Raw genomic sequence first — 23,870 nt, 5'->3', positions numbered from 1 at the left:
AGCAATGTCCAGCTGGGGATGCCTGTTTACAGCCCACAGGAGTCTCTCGTTACTGCCTCCCTCACCGGCCATTGTCAGGTTACTCTGTGCGTGCTTGTGTATGTGTGTGTATCTGTGTGTGTGTGTGTGGGGGGGGAGCTCCAGCCACTCTGATTGGCTGGAGCTCTGCATGTGAGACGGTGGCGGCTGACGTCTCGGTGCTAATCCCTCACTGCTCTGGGATCCTGTCTGTGCACTAACTGCGAGCTGCACTTGTGGGAAATGCTATTGCTAAAGAACTTGGAGACTTATCAAACTATACTAAGGTGAGTTAGTGTTGACTTTTATCATAGACAACATTATTAGTCAGTAAATATATTGATGTTTATGCTGCTACACAGTAAAATTTGTTTTATTTGACCTGCTACTGGTGGCGAATGTAAAATGCTCATTCCAATGTAATCACATGCTTCCAAAGAACAAGGGGAAGTGCACTAATTGCTTGGATCACACATGCAGAAGTCTGGGGCATCTTTTTCTTAACATAAGTTTCTCAATGTGTCGTTTAGATTGCTGCTTGTTCAAATACCTCAGTTTGTGGTGGAGGTCCAAGTTTGTTGTGTCTTTAGTGGTCACAAGTGAATCAGGTTTCATTTGTATGGACAGATGCAACACCTGATCTGCCTTTAGTTTTCAGTGGCTTTTGAAGACTTTTACCCACAATGCTTCTCAATTATGACTGCTGGATGATGCCCATTTGTTAAGAATGTCTTGGTATTATTTTATTGAACTGATGAATTAAAATTGAATTAAATTGTAGTTAATAATCTTCCCTCTAACCCACATGTTAAGGCAGGGTTGTACAAAGTGATTTTAATAAAACATAAAGCATCATAATATTTTCTTTTAAAAGAGAAGAGTGCAGAATAAAATCTTTTCGGTCATATGCACAACTAAATAAAATAACAAAAGCATAATTTGTTTTTTAGACTAGAAAACATACATTATAATCACTTATTTATTAACAAAGTCCTCAATATCAACCATAGTATTCCCTGAATTTCCCAAGCTCCTTTTGTCTCATTTTATTCTTAAAATCCAGGGCAGTGGGTGGTGGTCCACATGTGTTTTACAGCCAAGCCTCTAATCATAACTAACTGTGGTAACACGTCTTTGATTTGGTGCATCAAAGTCTTGTGCAGAAGTTTGGGGCGTTTCTGGTCAAACTGTGACATTACTGCCATAAACGATTTCCTCTCTGTGGTCGACCAGTCTGTGTTTACAGTGGGATTGACTCCCCAGTGACACCACTGATGCTATCAGCTCTGCTTTAAGCATTTCACCACCAGTGGCCTGTGGTCTGTGTGCCACATGTTCATGAAATGACTGAAGTTTGTCTCTACTTGATACTAGAGCTGTAAGATTACCAATTTGGGTCGCAATTGGTAAATCTGAGGCATCAGTTATTTAGGTAATAATATGTAATTGAATCTTATTATGGCATATAATAAATGCTAACCTGATAGTATAGTCCAGACTGACTTCTTTTAAATTTTAAGTTTTGCAGCATTTTACGCTTTACTTCTCTAAAACACAAATACAAATTGTTTTTGTACTTGGTTTGAATTAATTCCATGGAGAGAACTACTTCACCCGGATAAATATATGGATTGAGTTTGATAAATGGAACTGTACAATATTCAAGTGCCTGATTAAATTATATTACCTTTTACCTTCCCTCCTAAGCAAAGTCCTTATATGACAGTTTCATCTCTGAATTGCTGGACAACAGTTGAACTATGCAGCCATGTTAATTTAGTGCACTTTGTGACTGTCCCGTGCTGTGCTCTGTAGTGCTGCCCTTTGCTGTCAGTGTGGTGGTTACTGATGTCCACTGTGCTTCTGTTTAAAGATGTGCAGGAGTCAACTTGACAATGGCCCGGTCTCCTCTCAGGTTTCATTTTCCACAAAGTGAGGGGCAGGGTGCCATGGCAACGCTGTCCACATGCAGCTGACCAGGGCGTGTGAGCTGCAGCGTGAACTGCAGGTCGTGCTGGTACAGCACAGGGTTTAATGGGTATACCTACTGAAGTGTTGAGTGTTTAATTGTTTTGAAATAATCCAGTTTTACATGTTTTTCAAGTGTTTTGTTTAAACAAATATCAGAAAGTCCCTCTGTTTGTATCAGTTTAAAGGTGTATATTGTAACTTTTCAGGTGGAGGATATGCTTTTTGATTTGTTGATAATATTCCACAGTATGGCATTAAAATTATGCATCTTAAATCAATTCAGTAAGGCCCTACAGTTGTGAGGGGAGTTGCCTCTACAAATTAATTTGACCTGTAACTTTGCTTTGAGGTGTCACCTGCTTGTATCCATGGATTTAAATTAGTTGAATGTCATACTGTAGAACATAAAGCAATAAAATCACCTTTAGAAGGCTTTACAGCATTGACGAATGTTTTTTGTTGGTTTTACTTTGTTAATTTAAAAGTTAATGATCTGGTTTCAGTTGAAATTTCTGAAAGTGCAAGACTAGTGGAAACAAACGATTAGTGTTTGGCATATGCCCAGACATTTCAATTGTTTTGACAACAAAGTTTGGTCTCAACCTCTTTGTGATGTTTAAATGACAAAAACGTGAACTAATGATGTGTGTGTTTTATAGAGCTAAATTATAGAGTTCACAAGTTTTGTACATAAGACAATTCCCTGTGGAGAAGATGTATTTTGTACTTTGCAAAAACAAATGCAAGATTATGATTTGAATGACTATAAAGAGAAACTTCTGCATTCTCCCAGTACTAATTACACATCAGTGTCACCCTTGGACATTTGTCAGAGATGTTACTTGTTGGTACGACTGGCTCATTGTTGTTCAGTGTTGTGGCTCTTTTACATATTGGGTGACATCTGCCTCCTATGCTTGGATGGACACTGGACAAACTGTGATTGTTCCTGTTGTGTATAATAATGAAACACGGTCAATATTTGCCCATGTGCACACAGAGCATTCAAGACCTATTATCAAACTCATTTAAATGAGCAGTCACAGGAAGAGCTGAGTTTCTCTGACCACACAGAAGTCTGACAATGTGCTAGTGTTAAAAGTATGATAAAAGGACTGCAAGATATGTGTCAAACAAATTCAAATTGAAATGTGAATTTTCACAATTGGCAATTCACAAAGACTGCAGTTATTCAAGTAATTCCATTAACGACTAACAGGCCACAAATATGTTTGAAATGCAGGAAATTGGTTGAACAGTTCATATTTTTCTAAAATGTGGACTTGTTTATTGAAGTCTGCTGTTAAAAGATAAATTGCAAATCTAATCGCGATTGTAAAGCCCATAAAAGTTGTCCCTAAATGTGCTTTATATTGTACATTTTAATATATCTCGACAGAACAAAGTATTCCTAAAGAATATTTATTGTATGCCTTTGTGTGGCTCTCTGTGACTAAACCTGCTACTGTGATGTGGGCAAGACAGGTGTCAGTCTATCCAGTTTCCCCCAAGGAATTAGAACAGAATAACTTTGAAAATCTGGCTTTTTTGTGTATTGTTTAGTTTTTTAGGTCACAGAGCAACACCCTTTGAAAACTACCACAAGAGGGAATACATTTTGCAAGTGTAATGGTATTATGGTCATATAGTTTTACTTTTGAGAACACTTATTGTTTTTGTTGATATCCAGATAGTAATTAATACTAAAAAAAAAAATTCAAACTAGACCTTTGAACGAGTATGGATAATGAAAAGAATCTCATAGATGAGAAAAATTTGACCTTTCATGAATAGTTTTTTATCATCTTTTAGGACCACGTGATAACTGCTATTACTACTATCATTTAATGTTGAAGATTATATTGTCTAACAAAGAGGGCTTTTTAATTATTGTGACATAGAAACTGATATCATGTATCAAGTCAAAGTAGTGGAATATGTGCTGAAATTTAGAAATTGTGACACTGCCAGCACAGCATACAATATTTGGTGTGAAAGTTATATTGAATGGTGTCATGCCCCCTGCTGGTGACAGGAGAAGCTGATCAACAGCGCACAGAATTAGTATATGGTTTATGAACATTCCCAAGAGTCATGTTCCCAGAGGGTCCTGAGAGGTAATCCTTTTGTTTTGGTGGAAGTGAGTATCTATAATGCCACAATGTTTCAACTGGAATGTGGCTCTATTGTGCACCAGGATGAGTCCCATACTTGCCCCGTGGTCCTGCCTGTCACAATACACTGTGCTGTTTCTGGCCCTCTACTGTGCTCCTGTTGTCATAGCCTCTGACTTTTGACCTGGGACTGCTCTCACCAAAAACACTGGTCGGAAGTGAGTGTTTAACTCCCAGTAATTACAACTTCCTATAGAACCAGACACGACCTTTGATCACATCCCAGGGTTTCACGTGTTGCAAAGTCACAGCATGATGAATTATAAAAAAAAAAACATATTAGTTGTTCTTTCGGCTTATCAATTATTGTTATGATCATCATTAGGAAGTTATCAAATTAAATGAATGTACAATCTGAATTGATTATTTACAAAAACAACATTGGAAAAATATCTAGTAGCTATTTGTTGTCATTTAGAGTTGTAATTTATGTTTTAATAGTAGGATTTGGCTCACATTTTGAACAAATCCAGCAGAACATTTCATTAACATTATTATTATTATTATTATACTATTACATAATAATACAATAGGATATGTTATTGTCCTGAAGAGGAAATTGTGGTACTTGGCAATTTATAAAGACTGTCGTTTATTTAATTGTGACAGTTCAATTTGCAATTTCAGTTTGTTTCTGATTCCTGCAGTTTTATTTCTAGTGATTCTTATGTGTTATGGCATTTTTGCAATACTGACATATTTACACTGTAATCACAGATATACATTAATAACAAAAAACTGATAAATTGTTCATTGTATATTTATTTAAGAAAACATGAATTCACAAATCACAATCTCACATGGGTTGGTCAGATAAAGGTTGGTTATACATCTGTAGTTAGCCAGAAGGTGATGGGCAAATAGCATCCCATGTGTGACTTTCCTCGTGGGGATAAATTAGACTTTTAAATTAGTGTCTTTGACTTCAATCAATCAGTGAGGACCAGCTAAGACGTACTGTTTGTCCCATCACCACTGCCATGTTCCAAGAGACACCTCAACATTTAATTCTCTTCTCTTTGGTGGAACAAATCATTTTAGCTGCTGCCTAAATGGGATTAAAACTCACACTGGGCCTGCTTTACTCCTCCAAATCTGCCTTTTCATTCACAAACTTACAGACTCTTTTGAATTCCAGATTTTATATTCACTAACTTAACTCAGTTATTACTTTTAAAATCTAAAATACATCCAAAAAATATGCTTTGCCTATTTGTCTTGCCCTTGCCCTTGTCTCTTTTTGCACTTAAAATGTTCATATTAGCTATATGATCCTGGAGTTTTTATTTAGCTATTTTGTATTTATATAAATTCGTATTCCTAATATGGACCATCCAAATTCGATCCTATAACTTAATTTGCTTCATTTGACTGGAGCCAAACGCACCAATAGTCCACTTCTTTGTACAGTCTGTGGTTTGTGGGTGGGTGGGTGTTTGTGTGTACTCTCTCAGCTAAACTCCATTGTAATTTATTAATTACTCTGTAGGGACAAAGCCACCTTACTCAGATTAACATGTGCAATATCCCTGATGATGATGATGACACATGACAATGAGTTAATCAGGCCTAACCATGATGTCATCCAGAGGAGGTGTGGGCTGGTCCCTCTGCTGTTAACAATAGGAGCAGCTGAGAGCACGGGCCATCCCAAAGCCAAACAGTGCAGCCAGATGGGCACAGCAGACAAAGATGGACCCCAATACATTTTACATTTTGAATATACAAGTTATTTTGGTTTTGTGAATGATAATTGGTTAATAATAATGTCTATTAAAGGGCCCATATTATGCTATTTCTGATCTATGTTATAATGTTGTTTTCTCATCAAAAGCATGGAGTTGTATTTTGTTTCATTCCCACATAAATCAAGCCTGAGTTCTTCTCTCAAACTGAAAAGACTCAGTTTGTCATGTTGTTACAGGAAGTGCTCCACTGTGGTTTTAATTTTGGATGATTTCAGCCCTGGAATTGCCCATCTCTGCTAAACTAAAGGTAAAAGGTAGCTGTTAACTCGAAAACTATTGTTTCATGACATCACAAAGTGAAACAGAGCATTTTGCACTTCAAAGATGCAGATAGCCTAATAATACAGGATTACTGAAATGTGTGAAACAAAACAGAACTCCAGGTATGTTTTTGAGAAGGCAACAACATGGCTTAAAGGTCACAAATCAATTTTGCCTTCGTTACTTTGATTAAAAATACAATGGGATGGGAAATGATGATTTTTCTTGTTGATGGAGCCCCCGGCTGTTCAGTCAAGGCTGTTCTGTCACATAGTATTCTTTTTAGAGACATGGTTTATAAAAATGGGTAAATACAATGTAAGAATTATAATTTCTGATTGTATTGACTTGAAGATTTTTCAGTTTGGAACCAATTTAGTGAATGTGAAGGCCTTTAGTACACGTTTGTAAGATTGTGTCATAAATAAAACTCAGGGTGTGATTTGACTAGGCTTGAACATACCATATTAGTGCTTTACTTCGTAGTCTTCTCAACAAATACTTATTTTGCTTGCTTGTCAATCACTTTTAGCTCTGATGCCCTATGTTTGTAAGATGGGCTCTTGAATATCACTACATCTTTAGTGGAGGCTCTCAGGTTGCATTCTTTCATGACACTGTCTTTGAAAAGGACATGTCGTATTGTTTGTATGACTTTGACATATTTGATTGTGGTTTGTCCTAGAGCAAACTGTACTGCATTTTTCTGCTCTCATCCTCCCAGCTGGCCCCACCCCCTGTGTCTTTTGGCAGGTGTCCAGTACATGTAGGACCCACGCCTCATTAGGACTCTTAATTGGACCAGTAGATCAAGTGTTTGGTGGAATGCTGTACAACACAAATCCACATCAAACCTTCCAAAGCATTCCTGGGATACTTGCACATGTTGAACTGGCAGGGCTGGACTTTTAGCTTGTATTGACCATAAACAAGGTGTGAAATCTGACTAAATGTGCAAATGCTCCTCCTCTTTGCTTTCAGGTTGTCCTGTTGGTGGATTCTGGCCTTCCCTCCCTGGGTCTGTGGGTCTTTAATTAGCTTGTAGCGTATTGTATGGTAGCCATCTTCAGAAGTGCAGGAGTGGAGGGAGCTGCTGGATCTCATTGGTCTGTCAGCAGAAGGTCAATGGAGAGAGCTGCTTTGTACAAAAGAAAACACAGGAGCACTTAAGATGGGAATTTCTCCCACAATGCAGCTTTGAGCGGGAGCACAACAGAAGGGAAGTCCTTAGAAGCTGGGCTAAAGAGGAAGATTTTAACTGGTGACTGGAAGTTATAGTTTGATCTAATGGTAAAAGGGGTTAATTTGGTTTTGTTTTTTGTTTTGTGTTTGTTTTTATGTATTGTATGTATTTTACCACTACAAATGTATTTTTACATTAAAGGTGCACTATGTAACTATTTGGTTGACTGTCTGAAACATGGATATATCTATTGTTGCCTCTGGTCTGCTTTAGTCTCCATGAAGATGGAAAGGTTTAATACCATAATGTGAAACATTCCAGACAGAGTAATTACATTTCCATGGAGAAAAACATTTCACGGACCCACCAGAAAAGTTACACAATTAACTTTAAGTTTTTCAGATTGGATTTCCAATATAAATTGTCACTGCACAAAATTCTCTCTATTCTGCATTGCTGTGAATCATAGTTTCCAATAAAAATAATTTTGCACCTCTATGGGCAGTAGAAACTCTCCCAAACCAGCCCGACCCACCTTGTACTGGCTTAGTGGAAAAGGGCATTCTGGCTGATAGCCCCCAGGAACTCAAGAATATATGGCTCCACGGTCAAGTGCAGCACAAGAGGGAGGAATGTGAGGATGATACCAGAGAGTTTGAAGCCTTTGAAGGCACTCATGAGGAGGACTCACAATGTAACACAAGCCTTCACTTAAAATTTATGGAACATGTTGAACAACTTTTGATTTGTTGTAGTACTGCAGTTCACCTCCAGAGGGTAGCATATGCAACCCAAAACCACAATCTACTCTAAGCCCAAGACAGAAAATCTGGTACTGTCAATCACAGTAACTAATTTTCCAATCAGTGCAGTTGCATACTGCTCCTACAGGTTTCCCATGCAGCAATAAATGATGGGTCAAATGAAGAGGGCAAAATCAAATCAGTATTGTCATTAATTATCAATGAGATGAAAAAGTCTTCACATTCAAATACATACATGTGTTACTTGTTTTTCTTACAAGTTTGATTTTATTGGTATCAGCATGTTGTTTTCATCATGAACTTCTTTTCAAGTGACAATTTTAGATTTCCGGCTTGGCTTGAGGGAGTACAAATTGTTACAGATGTATTGAGCATGTGCTGCACAGATGGGCTTCTGTATTGCTCTGTAATCATCGATCTGCAATGGTCTGTCTGCTGTTGAAATACAAATGTACACTTTCACAGATACTGTAAACATGACCAGTGTGATATGTGATATGGGATATCTAGCTATGGTTTAATTTATTTTAACAAAGCAGTATGGTGCACTTCCTTTGTCACAATTACAACATGAAGACTTTGCATGACACAAGTTTACTATAGACTGTACATAAAGTTTTAATTGTGAAACTAAATGAGAGCAGACTGGATTTATTGGATTCCCGTTGGGCAATGATTCCTGCAGTTTAAAGAATTGTGGTTGAAAGTTGCTGGAGGCAGTTGAAATTAATTTTCAGGTCCGAGAAACCCTAACAGTTTTATCCTGTATATTTCTACAGCACCATGTGCAATTGCATGGTTTTAGAGCAGTTTCAGGTCACTCTGACAGGCTCAGATGTGGCATTAGAGCTGGGGTCAATAGTACAAGTGCCCCTTCAGCGTTAAGGCCATTGACCGTTTACTCCCTTATGGTTTTCCTACTGTCAGCTCCAGCATCAAAGCTCCTCTAATGAGGTCCACAGGCACTGCTGGGAAGAGCTATTAGTTACTTACCAGTTACACAATAAAATCCAGTTGTCTTAATTGTCCTGCACAATAACATTTGCTCAACCACCACTAGTTTTAACTGTAACTTTTGTCACACATTCTGTTGCTACAAATAGAAATATAGTAGCTCTTAAGGTCCTTCTCCCCCCATTAAACTTTTATAGGGAAAAACAGCCCTGCTGAATATTCAACACAGTGGGATTGCAAATTTTTGTGCTCTTGCTTACATTTAGCATTACTCTTAAATTATTACACACATATGCAGGCAACTCTTGGTTGATCACTTCGTTCATCTTTCAAGGTAAACAAACCAGACTAAACACAGCAGCACAAATGTCTGCTATGGTCAACATGCTTAATGGCACATTATGTCACTTTTCTGCTTGTGCCCATGGAGATGTTATTGCTTTATCTAGAATGTTCTACATTGGCATTAAACATACCAGTCTGCATGCCACCATGGTCAGATCTGTGGAAAGGTGACTCCATAATGGTTAAAAGTTAATATTACTGTGGAAATTTCCAAGCTATGCAATAACCCTGTACACTCCACCAGAAAAAAATCCAAAGTGGTCCTAGAGACAGACAACAGAAATACGGAATAATTAGTAATCAGTTAATCAAACTGTGTGTTATCACAATTGTGGATTTTATTTTTTGAGTCCTAAACTTGACTTGGTTAGTCACACCACTGTGATTAGTTAATATATAAACCAACACAAACTGTTTCCATTGTAGCCCACTGTCCGCTCCATTAGTTGCTGTCCGGCATGAGTTTAAGTTCAGTGAAGGAGCAAGTGCAGGTTGTTAGCTACATTAGTGGGACAGTCTTGTTACCTGGAGGCCCAGTGTAGGGGTCTGGTCACCCCCCCTCCATTCAGCTTAAAGCCCTGATGCCTGTTATAGTGCACAGATCGGCTGGCTGTCATCTGAGGAAGTTGTCTAATCTTAGCCGTGAAAAGTATCCCTCTCTCCAAAGGCTGCTGGGTAAGAGCTTGTTGTCCACAGCTTTGAGGCTCAGTCTGGTCTGCTACCTGCACAGAGGACGTAGTTAGAATGAAAATTACGGGTGAGTTGCATGAGGAGTATATATTGAATAACAGGTCCTAGTAGGCACGTAATTTTTAAGTATTGTACATGTTGCTGTTATCTCAGAGTCAAGTGTGTGCAATAGACAAAAGTAATTGTCCCAATTATTGTAGATTATACCAATAATGAGATGATATTTTAAATCAACCAGAAATGTGCCAAAATATGTGTGTTGGTTTGAGGTCCTCCAAATGCTCAATAAGTGAATGGAGTGTCAAATTCAATAAACTTAAATTAAGTGCTGGAAGTTTACACAAGTTTCTTTTTATTTTTCATTTATCACTTTTAGCAGCTTTTTATTTTCAATTTTCTTATTAGGCTATTGACAATGGTCATGGAAAAAAATTTCTATATGGCAATAGCAATGTTTTGCTTCTGTCAGTTGTACACACACAGTATCTTGTAGTTTTGGATAAAAGAAAATTGTTGGTCTGCTTATTATGACCTACTGTTGCTTCTTTTAGGCATTTGTGCTGACTACCCATGGAGCAGGACACTTGGGAGAGGCTTGGTCAGTCTAAACGAGCCTTTTGCATGAAGGCAGTTTTGTGACATGTGATTGCTAGTGCTACTGAACAGTGTTTGATTCATCAAGTTTTGATATTTAATTGTTATATATTATTGAAGGATTATTTGGGAATGTCTTGCTACTGTCATATATGCTTCACATTTTGTTTGAAATTGTCAAATGTTTTTGACATTGCTTAGATTATTATAAAACGGTTGATGGCGTCTTTGACTCATTATTGTATTAGGAATATAAAGACTGGTCTGTTGCTGTCTGAAGTCTGTTTACATTGTCACACTTCGTGCAAGATCCTAATAATTTTGAGAGCTTTTAACACCACACCACCCCCCTATTAGTTTATAATGACTACAGCCCTAGTGCTCAGGCTCTGTCCTGTCAAGTATTTTATGTTAGTATACATGATTTTCAACAGCCCCCTTCACACTGAACTTTTGATGAATACCAGATGCATGAAATTGTGAAACGGCTGTCTCTCAACCACATTGAATTTTTCATTTATAACACATTGTTCTGTAGTATTAGTTTTAAAACCTAATGCTCTTGTATCCCTGGCCTGGGTTTGCACCTAATTTAATCTTACTAAACTGTTTATGTGTTTTGAGAATTAACTAGTTTGACTATCCACACTTTCCCTGTGTTGTTGCAGTCTGCAGGGTGCATGATAATCTGGACTTGATGCATGGCCGTTGCATGTGCCCAGCTGTTTGTGTGGGACTGAGAGCACCAAGCTGCAGCCATGGCTCAGACTATGCACTTCAACAACAATGGCTCAGGTAACCATCTTTTTAATGTATTCATGTTTTTTATTTATATTTTGTTGATTTAAAGCATCTTGTGTCCAATTCAAAAATACAATGTGTTTTAATGTATTAGTTATGTAATTAAGCCCATTACAAAAAATTAAAATTATGAACAAAGCCTTTATAGTTTACAACAGTTGTTTTTTTCAATCATCTCTCTTTGCTGTGTATTATTTAAAAATGTCATGATGATATACTCAATATTGTTTTTTTTTGTTTTTTTGTTTTTTTCTAAACAACATTCACAGTATTTCTGCTCACCCCTATTAGACCTGATTATGTTATAGTCTTACCTTATTTCTAGTACATAGCCTCAGTCCTAATTTAGTCATTGCTCAGTTTTAACATGATAATTGTGATTCAGATAATATCTACATAATTAAAAATCACTCTTGGAAGTAATGAGGCCGTGTGGGGTTGTTGCAAAAACTTTTAAGAATCACAGATATCATTATTATCAGTCCTCTCCAGAGTCCTGCTCGTACATCTCTGTGGAGTGTGAAATACACACTGTCATTTGAGGTGTAGCTGCGATCACGCACCTGCAAACAGACAGCATTCCTGACTTCACTAACAAGAGAGACTTACGCTTCTTACTTCTCCCAGGAATGTGCTTCTTGCAGATAGGCCTGTCACAATAACAAATTTTGAAGTACGATATATTGCTGAAGTGAATACAGATGATAAACAATAATATTAAAACTTATGCCACTGACACAAAACCCCAAGGGCAAATTTAAACCACAAAAAGGATTCTAAATCTACAATATTGTTATAAAAATTAGCTGCAATAAATAAACAGCAGGATGAAACACTTTAGTACTTAGTTTTCATCTGTAATTGGTCAAAGAAGTCATTAATCTCTTGTCTTTTAAGGCTCAAATCTTATCTTTTCAGTCAAAAAATAAACACAGGTTTCCCAGTAGTGCAAAGAAATTGCACAAACGATAAATCCTGACCCCCAAAAATTGTTCCAGCTTTCATATATTGAACAATAAGTCAGTATAGTAATTACCGTGACAGGCCTAATTGTAGATACCAATACTGTGAAATACACCTGCTTAATACATTACTGAAAAGCTTGCAAAATCTACTTTAATTCTGCCACCAGCAGTGCACCTAATTTAGCATCATGGCAGTCTAGATATATTATAACGCTGTTGATACGCAAGATGACCTGTTCTATTTAGCATCCAGTCAAGTCTAATAATAAGTTATCAATCTTTTTGTTTGCAAATATTTGCCTTGGTCTCTGGAGGATCTGTTTCAGTAGAACTAGACACTGCCTGACACTACTATTGTTTAATGATAATACTGTCTGAAGAGGAGAATGGGAGAAGTGCATTAAGTGACGATGTTTGCACAAAGACTTTTGATAATAGTGCATTGTTTGTTACACACACTGAGACTGTGTAGAAACAATGTCAGTCCTTGTTGCTGGAAAGTGGCAATTTTAAGTTTGGTTTATAGAATTTTCCCCATAATTCTCTCTGAGCAACTGAAGATTTTTGAGCAACAATATTCAAAGTTCAAAATTACTCCTTCTAGTTTTATCATGTACACAGTGAAGTTGTGGAATTTGGCCCCAGTGTGTCAAGTTAAAAAGGTTTGTAATTTTTATCAGTCGTGCCACCACAGTTTTTTTCTATTTCCTATAAGATTTCAGAAATCCTGTTTCCTGAAATTTCTCCCCACGGATGTATCTTGTTTGTTGTGCTGAGCAGCTGCAGTTTGATTAAATGTTACACAGGCGTATAGAAAGTGCACGGCTGTAGCCAGGAAATACCAGGCTGTGAGAAAGGGACCAGTGTGTGAGTGTGCCAAGAAAGGCCTGTTCTCTCTGCTCTGCTCTGACCCAGTAAAATGCCTTATTGTATCCCCATAAAGGCTTCACATTGGATTATTATCAACTACTAACCAAATAGTCAGTGTAACCTTTTATAAATGAGAAGTCTATTCATTTTTATATGTATTAAAAAAATGATTTAGCAATGTATGAGAAATGGGGTAGCACATTATGCTTACTGTAGAAGAATTGGGTCAGGCCGCTGCTCCCGGGTTCTGTTTTTTACATAGTTAATTGAGCAATTACGTACCATGTCATAAAAAATGTTCAAATATTAATTCTTGGTTGACACATTGGTCTTTTTTTCCAACATAATTAGAAATTGAATTGTCCTGAAGTGGTACCAAGAGCATGTTGTCTACAATAGTTTGTTCATCATGCTGTAATCCTGTCAAGCTAACAATGTGACAGCTGTAGATAAGCAGTTTGCATGGCACTGTCAGTTGTCTCAGGTTGATGAGGTCTTCCCTCAGCTGTTGCTTGTAGTTACTGGCTAAAGACAAATTCAAAAATATAATGACAGTTCAGCTACAACATTTGTGTCATTTCTTACTGCTCGTATAGATTTTAAGGTTTTTGAACTTTTATGTACTAGTTTTAGTTGGCACAATTCATACACAAAGGGCTTTACTGAATAAGAAAGACGTTAAAATAAAAAAAGAAATGAATCGAAACATAAATAATCATCATAGAATTAACACTGACAACAAGTGATAAGAAATGGAATAGAAACCTTTCACATTATCCAGACACTGACCTGATAATTTTGGTGCTTGAATGTGTTTATACTTAACCTTTTGATTAGTTGTCATTTGTCTTAAGAACAGGCTGTGTTTTGTGCTGGTCTGCCCACCCTTCCAGTGAAAACAGAACCCACATTTGGAAAGGGACGCGCCCAATCTGAGATAGTCAGCTGATTGGTGAGGCAGCCGTCCAATAGTGCGCCAGTGAATGTCTGTGCTTACTTTACACAAATACTGGAATTTTTCCCTGTGCGGAGAGAAGGTTGAGTAAGAGTGCGCAGAGCAGGGAGAAGTAGTGGCTCTGAGCTCTTAACTGCTGTGGACACTGTGTAGTTTGTGCTGTTGTTTTAAAAGGCAGAGGTGCAGGAGGCAAAATGGAGTGTGTGCCCTGAGCGGAGGTGAGTGGAGTTGTTTTATCTGTTGTTCCAATGGAGCAGTTGAGCGGTAAAGGAAGAGCCTGTTTATTTCAGGGCTATGTTTGTTTTAGTCTGCTGGAGTTCCAGGCATACCAAGAATGAGCCGCTGTATTTAGCCAACACTGCATGAAAACACTGGACTGTAGGCGCCTGCTTGTGTCACACTGGAGCTCTCTGCTGCTGTGGAGTTTAGACTTTGACTTCAACTGTTTCTATTGATTTGTATCCGGACTCTGGAAACAGACCCTTGTCTTCAGCAAACTGTTGTTTCCTGTACCACTGACCCTTGTCCAGGTCTTGATCAAAATTGACAACTCACTAGTGAGTAGAAACTGGCTGCTAATTAACAAACAATGTATAAATTAGTAATGTTTTTCATTAGATTTAAGTAGAGCACACCTAAGTGATGTGGAAAGAGCCTATAGCTTACATGTTTGAACGTGTGTTTTGAATTTAAAATTAAGTCTGTCAGCTGCCAAGAAGATTATGGAATATCTTATCAAAGTAATATCTTGGATCAGACTCTCTTTTTATGGTTTACTTTGAAAAACATTTTTTTTTTGTATGTAGCCTTATGATTAGAATCAACACATTATGCATGTCTCTTTATTGCCACAACTAAATGGTCGCAGATTACTCTGTAGATGGTATTCTTGTTGAAAAACAATTGCACCATGTGCACTACTTTGCTGCAATTTAATTTAATTACATACTGAAACTCGCAGGACTTGAATGCAGTTGTGATACCAGTCACTGATGAATGTTTTTTTTGTTTTTCAGAGAGAGGACAAAGATGCCCGAGCACAGAAGAGGACAAGGACTCGGTGGCCCCCTATTATGTTGAAACTCCTTACGGTTATCAGTTAGACCTGGATTTCCTCAAGTATGTCGATGATATTGAGCGGGGTAACACCATTAAGAAACTGAGTATTCAGAGAAGGCCCAGAGGGCCTAGGCCGCTGGCTCTGCCGCGGGGCAGTTCTCAGGCTGAATGGACGTCCACAGACTCTCTGTCCTCCTCCAACAGCGACGACAAACAGTCCCCAGTGTCCTTCAGCTCCAGGCCCCTCTGTCCCGCTCCTCTCACTCCCACCCTAAGCTCCTCCAGTGAGCAGGCCTACTGCAGCACAGAGCATAGACCATTGCTGCCCCCACAGTCTCCCCGCATCACCTCCCGCCACAACCCCCAGGTGGAGAAAACCCTGATGGAGACCAGGAGGCGGCTTGAGCAGGAGAGACTGATGCAGCCCCTCAGTGAGCCCCCGCGCCGGCGCCTCGCTAGCTTTGGAGGTTTAGGGTCTAACAGCTCTCTGTCTTCGTACTCTGGCTCCATAGGCCCCAGTCAGATCTCTCCCTCAGCCCACCAGCCTCTAACCATCAATGGTCACCTGGCCAACGGAGAGTACCCCTACTACCCCACTTCTCTGGGAGGCTCCATTCGCCACAGCCCCCTGAGCTCTGGCATGACCACCCCTGTGACCAATGTCAGCCCTCTGCAGCTGCAGCAGATTAGAGAGCAGATGGTGATCGCTCTGAAGAGGCTGAAGGAGCTGGAGGAGCAGGTGAAAACCATTCCAATCCTTCAGGTGAAAATCGCAGTTCTCCAGGAGGAAAAGCGGCAGATGGCGGCTCAGTCCAAAAGCCCTGGTGGCTTTCGTAAGCGTTCCTACAGTGTTGGCAGCGCTGACCAAATGGAAAATCAAAGTTTGATTCAAAAGGAAATGGAACTGCACATTAAGGAGCCTGAAGCTCCGGAACAGAGCAGTGAAAGGCTGGACGAGTTTAGACGATTGGCTGCGGAGGTCCAGGCTCTGGAACAGACAACACGAGAAAGCACAGAAAGTGATACTCTGTCGAACATTCGTGTGCAAAACCAAACCCATCAAAAGTCTGTTGGCACAGTTACTGATGAAAACATGAACAATCTGACCCACCAAAAACTGACTCCAGAGCACAGTAAACGAGATGTAGCTGTAGCAACAGACGTGAGGAAAATGTGTAGTGCTGCTGTGATGGTGACGGAGAATATGTTGGGCTTTACTAGTGATTCAGAGAAGGAAATCGAACTCCAGCAGCAGACTATTGATGCTCTGAAAGAGAAGATCTATCGCTTAGAAGTCCAACTCAAAGAAACAACTCATGAAATGGAGATGGGCAAGCTCAAGCTAGAGCTACAAGCAGCCGGAGGGTCAACTAAGAAAAAGTGCGACAAAGGTTTCATGGTGAGACCTGAAACGTACAATGCATGTGTGGAGGCAAAAGTCCAGGTGCGTAGTCAGGGTGTGGGCGATGGTCTGAACATACCCCCATTTAAAAGTGCAGGTCACGCTGTTGGGGTCTCCTGTCAGCCTTGTGTGCGCTCTGTGGCTGTGGGTCCAGAGGTCTCCATGGAGCGATGGGTGGTGCATGAGCAAGTGGAGCTCAGTGACAAAAGTGTAGGACGAGAAGTGGAGATGCGCCATCAGGAAGTAAGCGTGGAGAGAGATGTTTGTGAGACTGGAGTTAATACAGAGGAGTCTATGAGCACTGAGAGTTTTAGCAAAGTGTTGACCAAAGAGAGCAGGTCAGTGGGCTGTGGGGACTGTTCTGTGGATGTTGTGGTCAGTCCTATAAAGACTTTGGTCTCACAAGGAACTGAGGTAGATCTGGTCACAAAGATGGATTCCGCAACCATGGCAATTCCTGAGTTGGCAACGCAGCAGACCAACACTGACCATCAAGGTAAAAGCATTTCTACAAATACAGATGCAGCGGTTTTGATTGACTCTTCCACACATATGCTGCTGATTACCGAGGACAAGCACACCAACACAGCCGTGACTGAGACCAGAACAGTGGCTGCAGGAGAAGGTCTAGTCAAAGACCTCCACTCACCCACTAAGATCCGCTCTGTTGCTGTGGGAACTGTCACAGATGTGCAGTCATTCCCTGGCAAATCAAGCTCCTTGAAAACCAAAGAATGCGGGGTGGGACCAGTTAACATTTATGAAAACTATTTAGTTGGCTTAAAAACAAGAAATATTGCATGTGGCCCTTCCCAGCCAGCTGACTCAGAACCTGTTACGAGCACTACTAAAGAGCATCTTGAGTGTGTGAGTGTCCCAGTCCATAATAAGCCCCAGGAGGGTGCGGGGCTGGACCATTACATCGAGAGGGTCCAAAAGTTGCTACAGGAACAACAGATGCTCCTGGCAGAGAACTACAGTGAACTCGCGGAGGCTTTTGGTCAACCCCAAAGTCAGTTCAATTCCATAAACAGCCAGCTGGTCAGCACACTATCATCCATAAACTCTGTTATGAAGTATGGAAGTGCTGAGGACATTCTCAAGCTGCAGATGGAGACCATTTGCCCACTGTCAGGTGAGGGCTGCTCATATCTGCTCTGATTTACACCATGTTGTGTCTTAGATCTGCCTCCAGAATAGGCCTGGGCCATATGACAAAGAAATGAATCACATTTTTTATTTTCCGTCATAATGGTCGATCTCAGTTTTTGATTTAATTTGATTATTTTCCAAAAAAAGATACATTTGGATTTCAATGTTAATTTCATAAAAGTAAACAAAACAGAGCTTCTTAATGCACAGACAAAGTCTGAACTCTGCTCCTGATCACATGCTTTTATTGACAGAGGATGGGCTCCTGTGGACCCTTTTAAAAGACTCCAGCTGACCATTGACTATTAGAAATTAGTAAATCTTGAAAATGTTAATTTGTCAATATTAATTGCCAAGCCCTTTTCCAGAGCATTGTATTGTTGAGTATGCCTAAAAGCTCACATTAAATCTCTGCATCAAATCATCACATAATTGAGTAAAACACTGGGTGGATATTGTCTGGAATAGTTCTGTAATGACAGGCATAATATAACTGATTATCCAGATATTATCTTTGACTTCAGCAACAGTAAACTGAAGAGTAAATATGTTGCACAAGTTGCTTCACCCACGAACCCTAAAGTGTGGTATTTCTTTACTCTGTTTTGTGATTTGGTCTGGGTCCTAGGTTCATACTTACAAGCCTGTTGCTAACTATGAGGCGGCTTTAGGAGGGTCTGTTCACGCAGATGCTAAAGATAATCTGATTAGACGAGACAGGTCAAAGTTATCTTTGTCCCTGAAAAATGCAGTGGGGGCTTTGGCCTCAAACCAACAGTGAGCTAATTTCTTTTGAGAGCCAGTAACATTACTCCTATCGGTCACTTGTTTTTAGAGCCACTTTCCCTGTGCAGTTCCCTCACAATAGCTGCTGATTCATGGCTGCTCCAGAGTTACATAAGATGCATTCTTGTTTCAGGCTGGGGCATAGATGAATGTGGTATAATTGTCTTCAGTGGTTACTTTATCATCATTGTGTACCGATAACAAAAGGTTCAAAGACTACAAAGTAAATCTAAAAACTTCATAGAAAAAGATAATTTTACAACTTGGTCTATAAAATGGCATTTTCTGTATGAATTCCATAAACTCTTAAGAGGGGCTGGCCGACAGACTTCTTGTTACATGGTATTTTTCACGTGTTTTAAACGCTGTGTTTGTTTTAGTTGGCGCTGAGCAGCAGAGACTGAAGTCCCACTCAGGGGGAGCAGAGCAGGCTAACACAGACCAGACCACAGTCACTGACCCAAACACTCAGGCCCAGCATGCCATCAGCGCAGAGCAGAAGAGTCGCATGGATATACAGATGTCTACTGCACTACACGGTAATGATTATGTCTATTTTAAGTTCAGCTACTTGAGCTCATAAGGCACGTGCTCAGTGCTATTATCTTTATTTATTTCATTATCTAGTTACTTACCTTACTTGACAACCATAGATGTTTGTCATCTATGATTGTCAAGTAAGGTAACAAATGTAATCTGCACCACATATTAGCCACACCCACCTGTCAAAGCAGGCGAACGTGCTGAGTGACTTGTTCAGTGTTTCTTGGGAGCAGCTAAGAGGCCTCTGTCGGGGCAAGTCTTGGCACATGAGCTGCATGCTCTGGTTCCAGGCATTTGGTTTGTGGAGCCTTTACTTAAAATGACTGAGATAGTTTGGGTTTGACAAACACCCACTTCAGACCACTTTTGACTGAAGCAGCTTTATCTGTGTACTGCAAGCAATGCTCTCACACTGATTCATTCTTATAAAAAAAAAGTATATTTTTAAACTCATCAACACATTTGATTTTTGTGTCCAAACAAAGAAATCAATTTGTGATGTCACAATATGCAATGCTAATATATGCTGAATTGTAAAAGTTGACCTGCAAGGAAAGGCAAATTTATTGGTACAATTTGTACACAATGTAATTAAACAAATATGAAAAACAGATTGTCTTAATACAATTACATTTAAAAGATAAGAGTGCTGATAATATCCTTTCAGCCATATGCACAGCAAAACAAAACTATTACTAGATTTTAAAATATTTCAAAGTGCAGGCCTGTCTCTCATATTCAGCAAGGATTTGGCAGCATAAAATTGCATAAAATCACCAAATAATTTTTGATATAATGAAAAATAATACATTCCCTTATTCCTCCAGGACAGCACTGCAGTCAGAGCACTCTGAAGTCCATTATGAAGAAGAAAGATGGTCAGCCTGAGTCCAATGGCACAAAGAAGAACCTACAGTTTGTTGGAGTAAACGGAGGGTAAGCTAATGTAGTCTGTAGCCTTTTTAGGAATGTTCATAGCTAAAATTAATTAAACATATTTATTGCTGTGTTCTCCGTCATGGCACAGCTATGAAACAACATCAAGTGATGAGTCCAGCTCAGAGGACAGCAGCTCATCTGATGAAGAAGAAGAGGACAGTGAGCTTGGGAATTCAGAAGGCTATAAGAACGTGCAGAGCCAAAATACTAGGGAGGAGTTTGAGGCAGAAGGAGCTGAGGATGTGAATGAGAAAGATGCAGATGCAAGTTCAGAAAACAGAGAACGGTAAATAACTGCACTGATTTGTACTTGTATTTTCTCTGTAAAGACTTTTCCAAACAATGTAAATGAGTTCAGTTACTAAAGCAATTGTGATAAATTAGACATTGTGAATGAAGGTAAGGATTTTACAGTCGCTGGGTCAGGGGGGTCAGTCAGGAACAATTGTTCGAGTACACTTTGACAATATGACAACCCAAATTTAAAACTTATAATAATATGTTATTTTGTTTTTTTTCCAAAAGGTATGAGCTGAGTGAGAAGATGATAGCCGCCTGTGATGTGCTGAAGACCCACCTTAGTGACGCTAAGGCTGCAAACAGTAAAGACTTGGTAAGATGTTTTTATTGAATTAATTTCATTAAAATAGTGAACAAAAGTCCTACTTTTTTCTCTTTGTTTTCAGAGAGCCTGTTTGAACACTGTTCAGCACGAGTGGTTCCGTGTGTCCAGTCAAAAGGCAGCTACAGCGCACCTGGTGGAGGACTACTTGAGCGGCTTCGGGGCCGTCTCACCTGCTGTACTGCGGCACATTGTCAACATGGCTGACGGCAATGGCAACACTGCTCTGCACTACAGCGTGTCTCACTCCAACTTCCAGGTGGTGAAGAAACTACTTGATGCAGGTGCGGACTAATGCTTGTACTTGCTTTATTGCTTTATGTAACACATTTTCCAGCTTTTATTTACCTTACAAATGGTTGTTCAAGATTATTTTAAGCATATTGGCAAATTAATTTCTGAAATTGTGGTTGTTGTTGTTTCTGTATTATTCTCATACTCTTATCTATGACTGACTAATATATTAATGCACCTACAAGTTATCCTGCTGGTGTGATAACGTAGCACTGGTGCAGTCACATACAAACTGAAGCAACAGCAAGAGGCGCTGAATAGACTGTGATGAGGTCTGGGACGCTCCCTGCTTTAAACCTCTTTGTGCCCCCTCACTCTGTCTTTTGTGCACTTGTCCATCCGTATGACAACAGATCCTCCCCCTCCTCCCATTATAGCTTTTGTGCTTTGCCGTGCACTCAGTTCCTCGGACCCCCTATGCCCCTCTCCTCTGCAGGACAGCATCCCCTCCCATTGATCTTCAGAGCTGTGTCCTCATGTCCTCTTTTAAGTTATAGTTCAGACGATGCAGTTCGGTGCCCACCTCCTTTGCTGGTTTGGTCCTGGTGTATAGATTTGAATAAAAGGAGATCATAGAGATTGAATAAGTTTTTGTTTTTGATTGACGGGCAGGAAAGGCCTCAAGTCAATCATTCACCCTAGCAACCCATGTTTTATGTTTCAGATGTGTGCAACGTGGACCAGCAGAACAAGGCGGGATACACTCCCATCATGCTCGCTGCTTTGGCTGCCGTGGAAACAACTAAAGACATGCACATTGTGGAGGAGCTCTTCAGCAAGGGTGACGTCAATGCCCGTGCCAGCCAGGTCAGTGGGGTCAGAGGTCAGACAGGAAAATTAGGGCACCTATAGGCCCCACACGGCGCACACACAAGTAAACTTATGCATTTCATTACTTCAGCTGTCCAAGTACTCCCCTGATGATAAATGGTGTAACACACAAAATGCACCATTATAGATTATTTTAATCCTTTGTGTTGTTTTATTACTATAGTCTTGTCTGAATTTCACCTTTGCAGATTTGAAATGTTAGAACACTGCTGACCCCTTGTGGTCAAGGACTATAACTGTTACCAGTAATGGCATAATGCCTCTGACGTGTCATGTTTTTAACAGTGAGTTATGAGGATTATGTCTAAGCTGTTGTTTGCTGTTTTGTAGGCAGGTCAGACGGCTCTGATGCTAGCGGTCAGTCATGGGCGGATGGATATGGTTCGTGCCCTGCTGGCTCACGGTGCAGAGGTCAACATCCAGGATGACGAGGGCTCCACTGCCCTCATGTGTGCCAGTGAGCACGGCCACGTGGAGATAGTCAAACTGCTGCTGGCTCAGCCAGGCTGTGACGCCACACTGAGTGACAGTGTGAGTATTTGATATCATTATCTGAGTGACTAGGCCTAAACTGAACACTATTAAAGGACATCTTTACACTAGAGGCACTAACTAAAGCTTTGTACTCAGTACTCGTGTACTCTTGTTTTCAGGATGAAAGTAATGCCCTGTCTATTGCTCTGGAAGCTGGACATAAGGACATTGCAGTACTGCTTTATGCTCATGTGAACTTTTCCAAAGCCCAATCACCAGTATGTACCATCATGGCTACTTAATACAGTCTTAAACATCTGCTGTCTTGGCCCATATTTAACATGTTTATTACATATTTGTCTTTAGGGAACCCCTCGTCTCAGCAGGAAGACGTCCCCTAGCCCCACTCGGAGGGGGTTGTTTGACTAGAGGACCCATTCCTGCCACAAACTCTGTGCTGCTATTGGTTCGGGCTGAATGCGCCTTCCCCACAGCTGGATGTGGGATGCCCCCTCTGTGTGCTGCCTCTGTCTGGATGAGCCCAAGTGCCCTTGAAGATGAATGTAACCTGCTGGTGCCTCATGTCCAACCAGAAACCATCACATCACATGTTTTTAACCAAATGCCATTTGCTCTTTTTTTGCATTTTTTTTATTTAGCAAATTTTTTGCAAATATTTTTTATTTTATTTTAATTAGTCAAGGGGGGTTCTTTAAGCAACTAATACAATGCTACGCAGAGCAGTCAGTATCTCTTGTACATATTGCTAACCTCAACATAACAGCCTCAGATAAAATTGCTGTCTGCTGCTTATGTGAACAAACAACACATTGGAGTAAATATGTTTATTTGACTGGTCAAACTGTACTTTTATATAAATCATTTTTATTCTTTCTATTCTATTTAAAAGAAGAATCACAGTATTTTAAATATATCTAAACAATCAATGAAGTTGTATATTTATCATGAGCATAGTTTTGAAAGCAGATCTGTGTATTCATTGTACATACAAGAGTCATTAAATTCTTCTTTTTGTCTCATGTCCACATTACGTGTTTGTCTACATGTATAATACATGTCTAGTGTTCATAATAGTACTTTCAACTGTAACTGGGAACTGAAGTGCCTGACAATTTGCCATAAAACAATAAACCATTTTTAACAGAATAAAACCTGTGACTTTTTTTTTTTTTTTATAGAATTGCATATGCTGAAGAAAAGAATATCTACCAATGGCTGATACACCAATACCATCCATCCATTTTCTTTCGCTTATCCGAGGCCGGGTCACGGGGGCAGCAGTCTAAGCAGGGACTCACAGATTTCCTTCATCCCAGACGCTTCCTTCAGGGGACTTCAAGGTGTTCCCGGGCCAGCTGAGAGACAGAGCAGTCTCTCAGCTGTACCAGTACAGTGTATTTTATCCTCTAAGTGTTTCATTCTTTACACACGACTTGGTATGGTATGATTTCCCT

The 23,870-nt window shown here is 39.8% G+C and overlaps 1 protein-coding gene across 2 annotated transcripts; it reads left to right on the top strand.

Annotated features, from left to right (window-relative positions):
* The first annotated feature begins 225 nt into the window (after positions 1 to 225).
* On the top strand, positions 226 to 23,561 carry kank1a (KN motif and ankyrin repeat domains 1a). 2 transcript variants are annotated; one of them, XM_055161830.1, is made up of 12 exons: positions 226 to 305; positions 11,371 to 11,497; positions 15,310 to 17,889; positions 19,073 to 19,231; positions 20,063 to 20,171; positions 20,263 to 20,460; positions 20,700 to 20,787; positions 20,861 to 21,080; positions 21,755 to 21,897; positions 22,252 to 22,452; positions 22,575 to 22,673; positions 22,762 to 23,561. In XM_055161830.1, the coding sequence occupies exons 2-12, from the start codon at positions 11,461 to 11,463 to the stop codon at positions 22,822 to 22,824; spliced, it is 3,897 nt and encodes a 1,298-aa protein (XP_055017805.1). In that variant the 5' UTR covers positions 226 to 305; positions 11,371 to 11,460; the 3' UTR covers positions 22,825 to 23,561. The 2 variants fall into 2 exon arrangements, with proteins under 2 accessions (XP_055017805.1, XP_055017806.1); XM_055161831.1 differs by lacking the exons at positions 226 to 305; positions 11,371 to 11,497 and adding an exon at positions 14,443 to 14,511.
* The last annotated feature ends 309 nt before the right edge of the window (positions 23,562 to 23,870 follow it).

The sequence above is a fragment of the Boleophthalmus pectinirostris genome, unplaced genomic scaffold (assembly GCF_026225935.1).
Source record: "Boleophthalmus pectinirostris isolate CB_2022bp ecotype Guang Dong unplaced genomic scaffold, ASM2622593v1 HiC_scaffold_4, whole genome shotgun sequence".
NCBI classification, from domain to species: domain Eukaryota; kingdom Metazoa; phylum Chordata; class Actinopteri; order Gobiiformes; family Gobiidae; genus Boleophthalmus; species Boleophthalmus pectinirostris.
The sequence above is the reverse complement of the archived record's forward strand: the minus strand, read 5'-3'. Positions and strand labels throughout refer to the sequence as shown.

Coding starts and splice junctions, on each gene's coding strand:
- kank1a (XM_055161830.1), top strand. CDS start 11,461: ATGGCTCAGACTATGCACTTCAACAACAATGGCTCAG. Junction 17,890..19,072: donor GACCATTTGCCCACTGTCAG/GTGAGGGCTGCT, acceptor TGTTTGTTTTAG/TTGGCGCTGAGCAGCAGAGA. Junction 20,461..20,699: donor AGTTCAGAAAACAGAGAACG/GTAAATAACTGC, acceptor TTTTTCCAAAAG/GTATGAGCTGAGTGAGAAGA.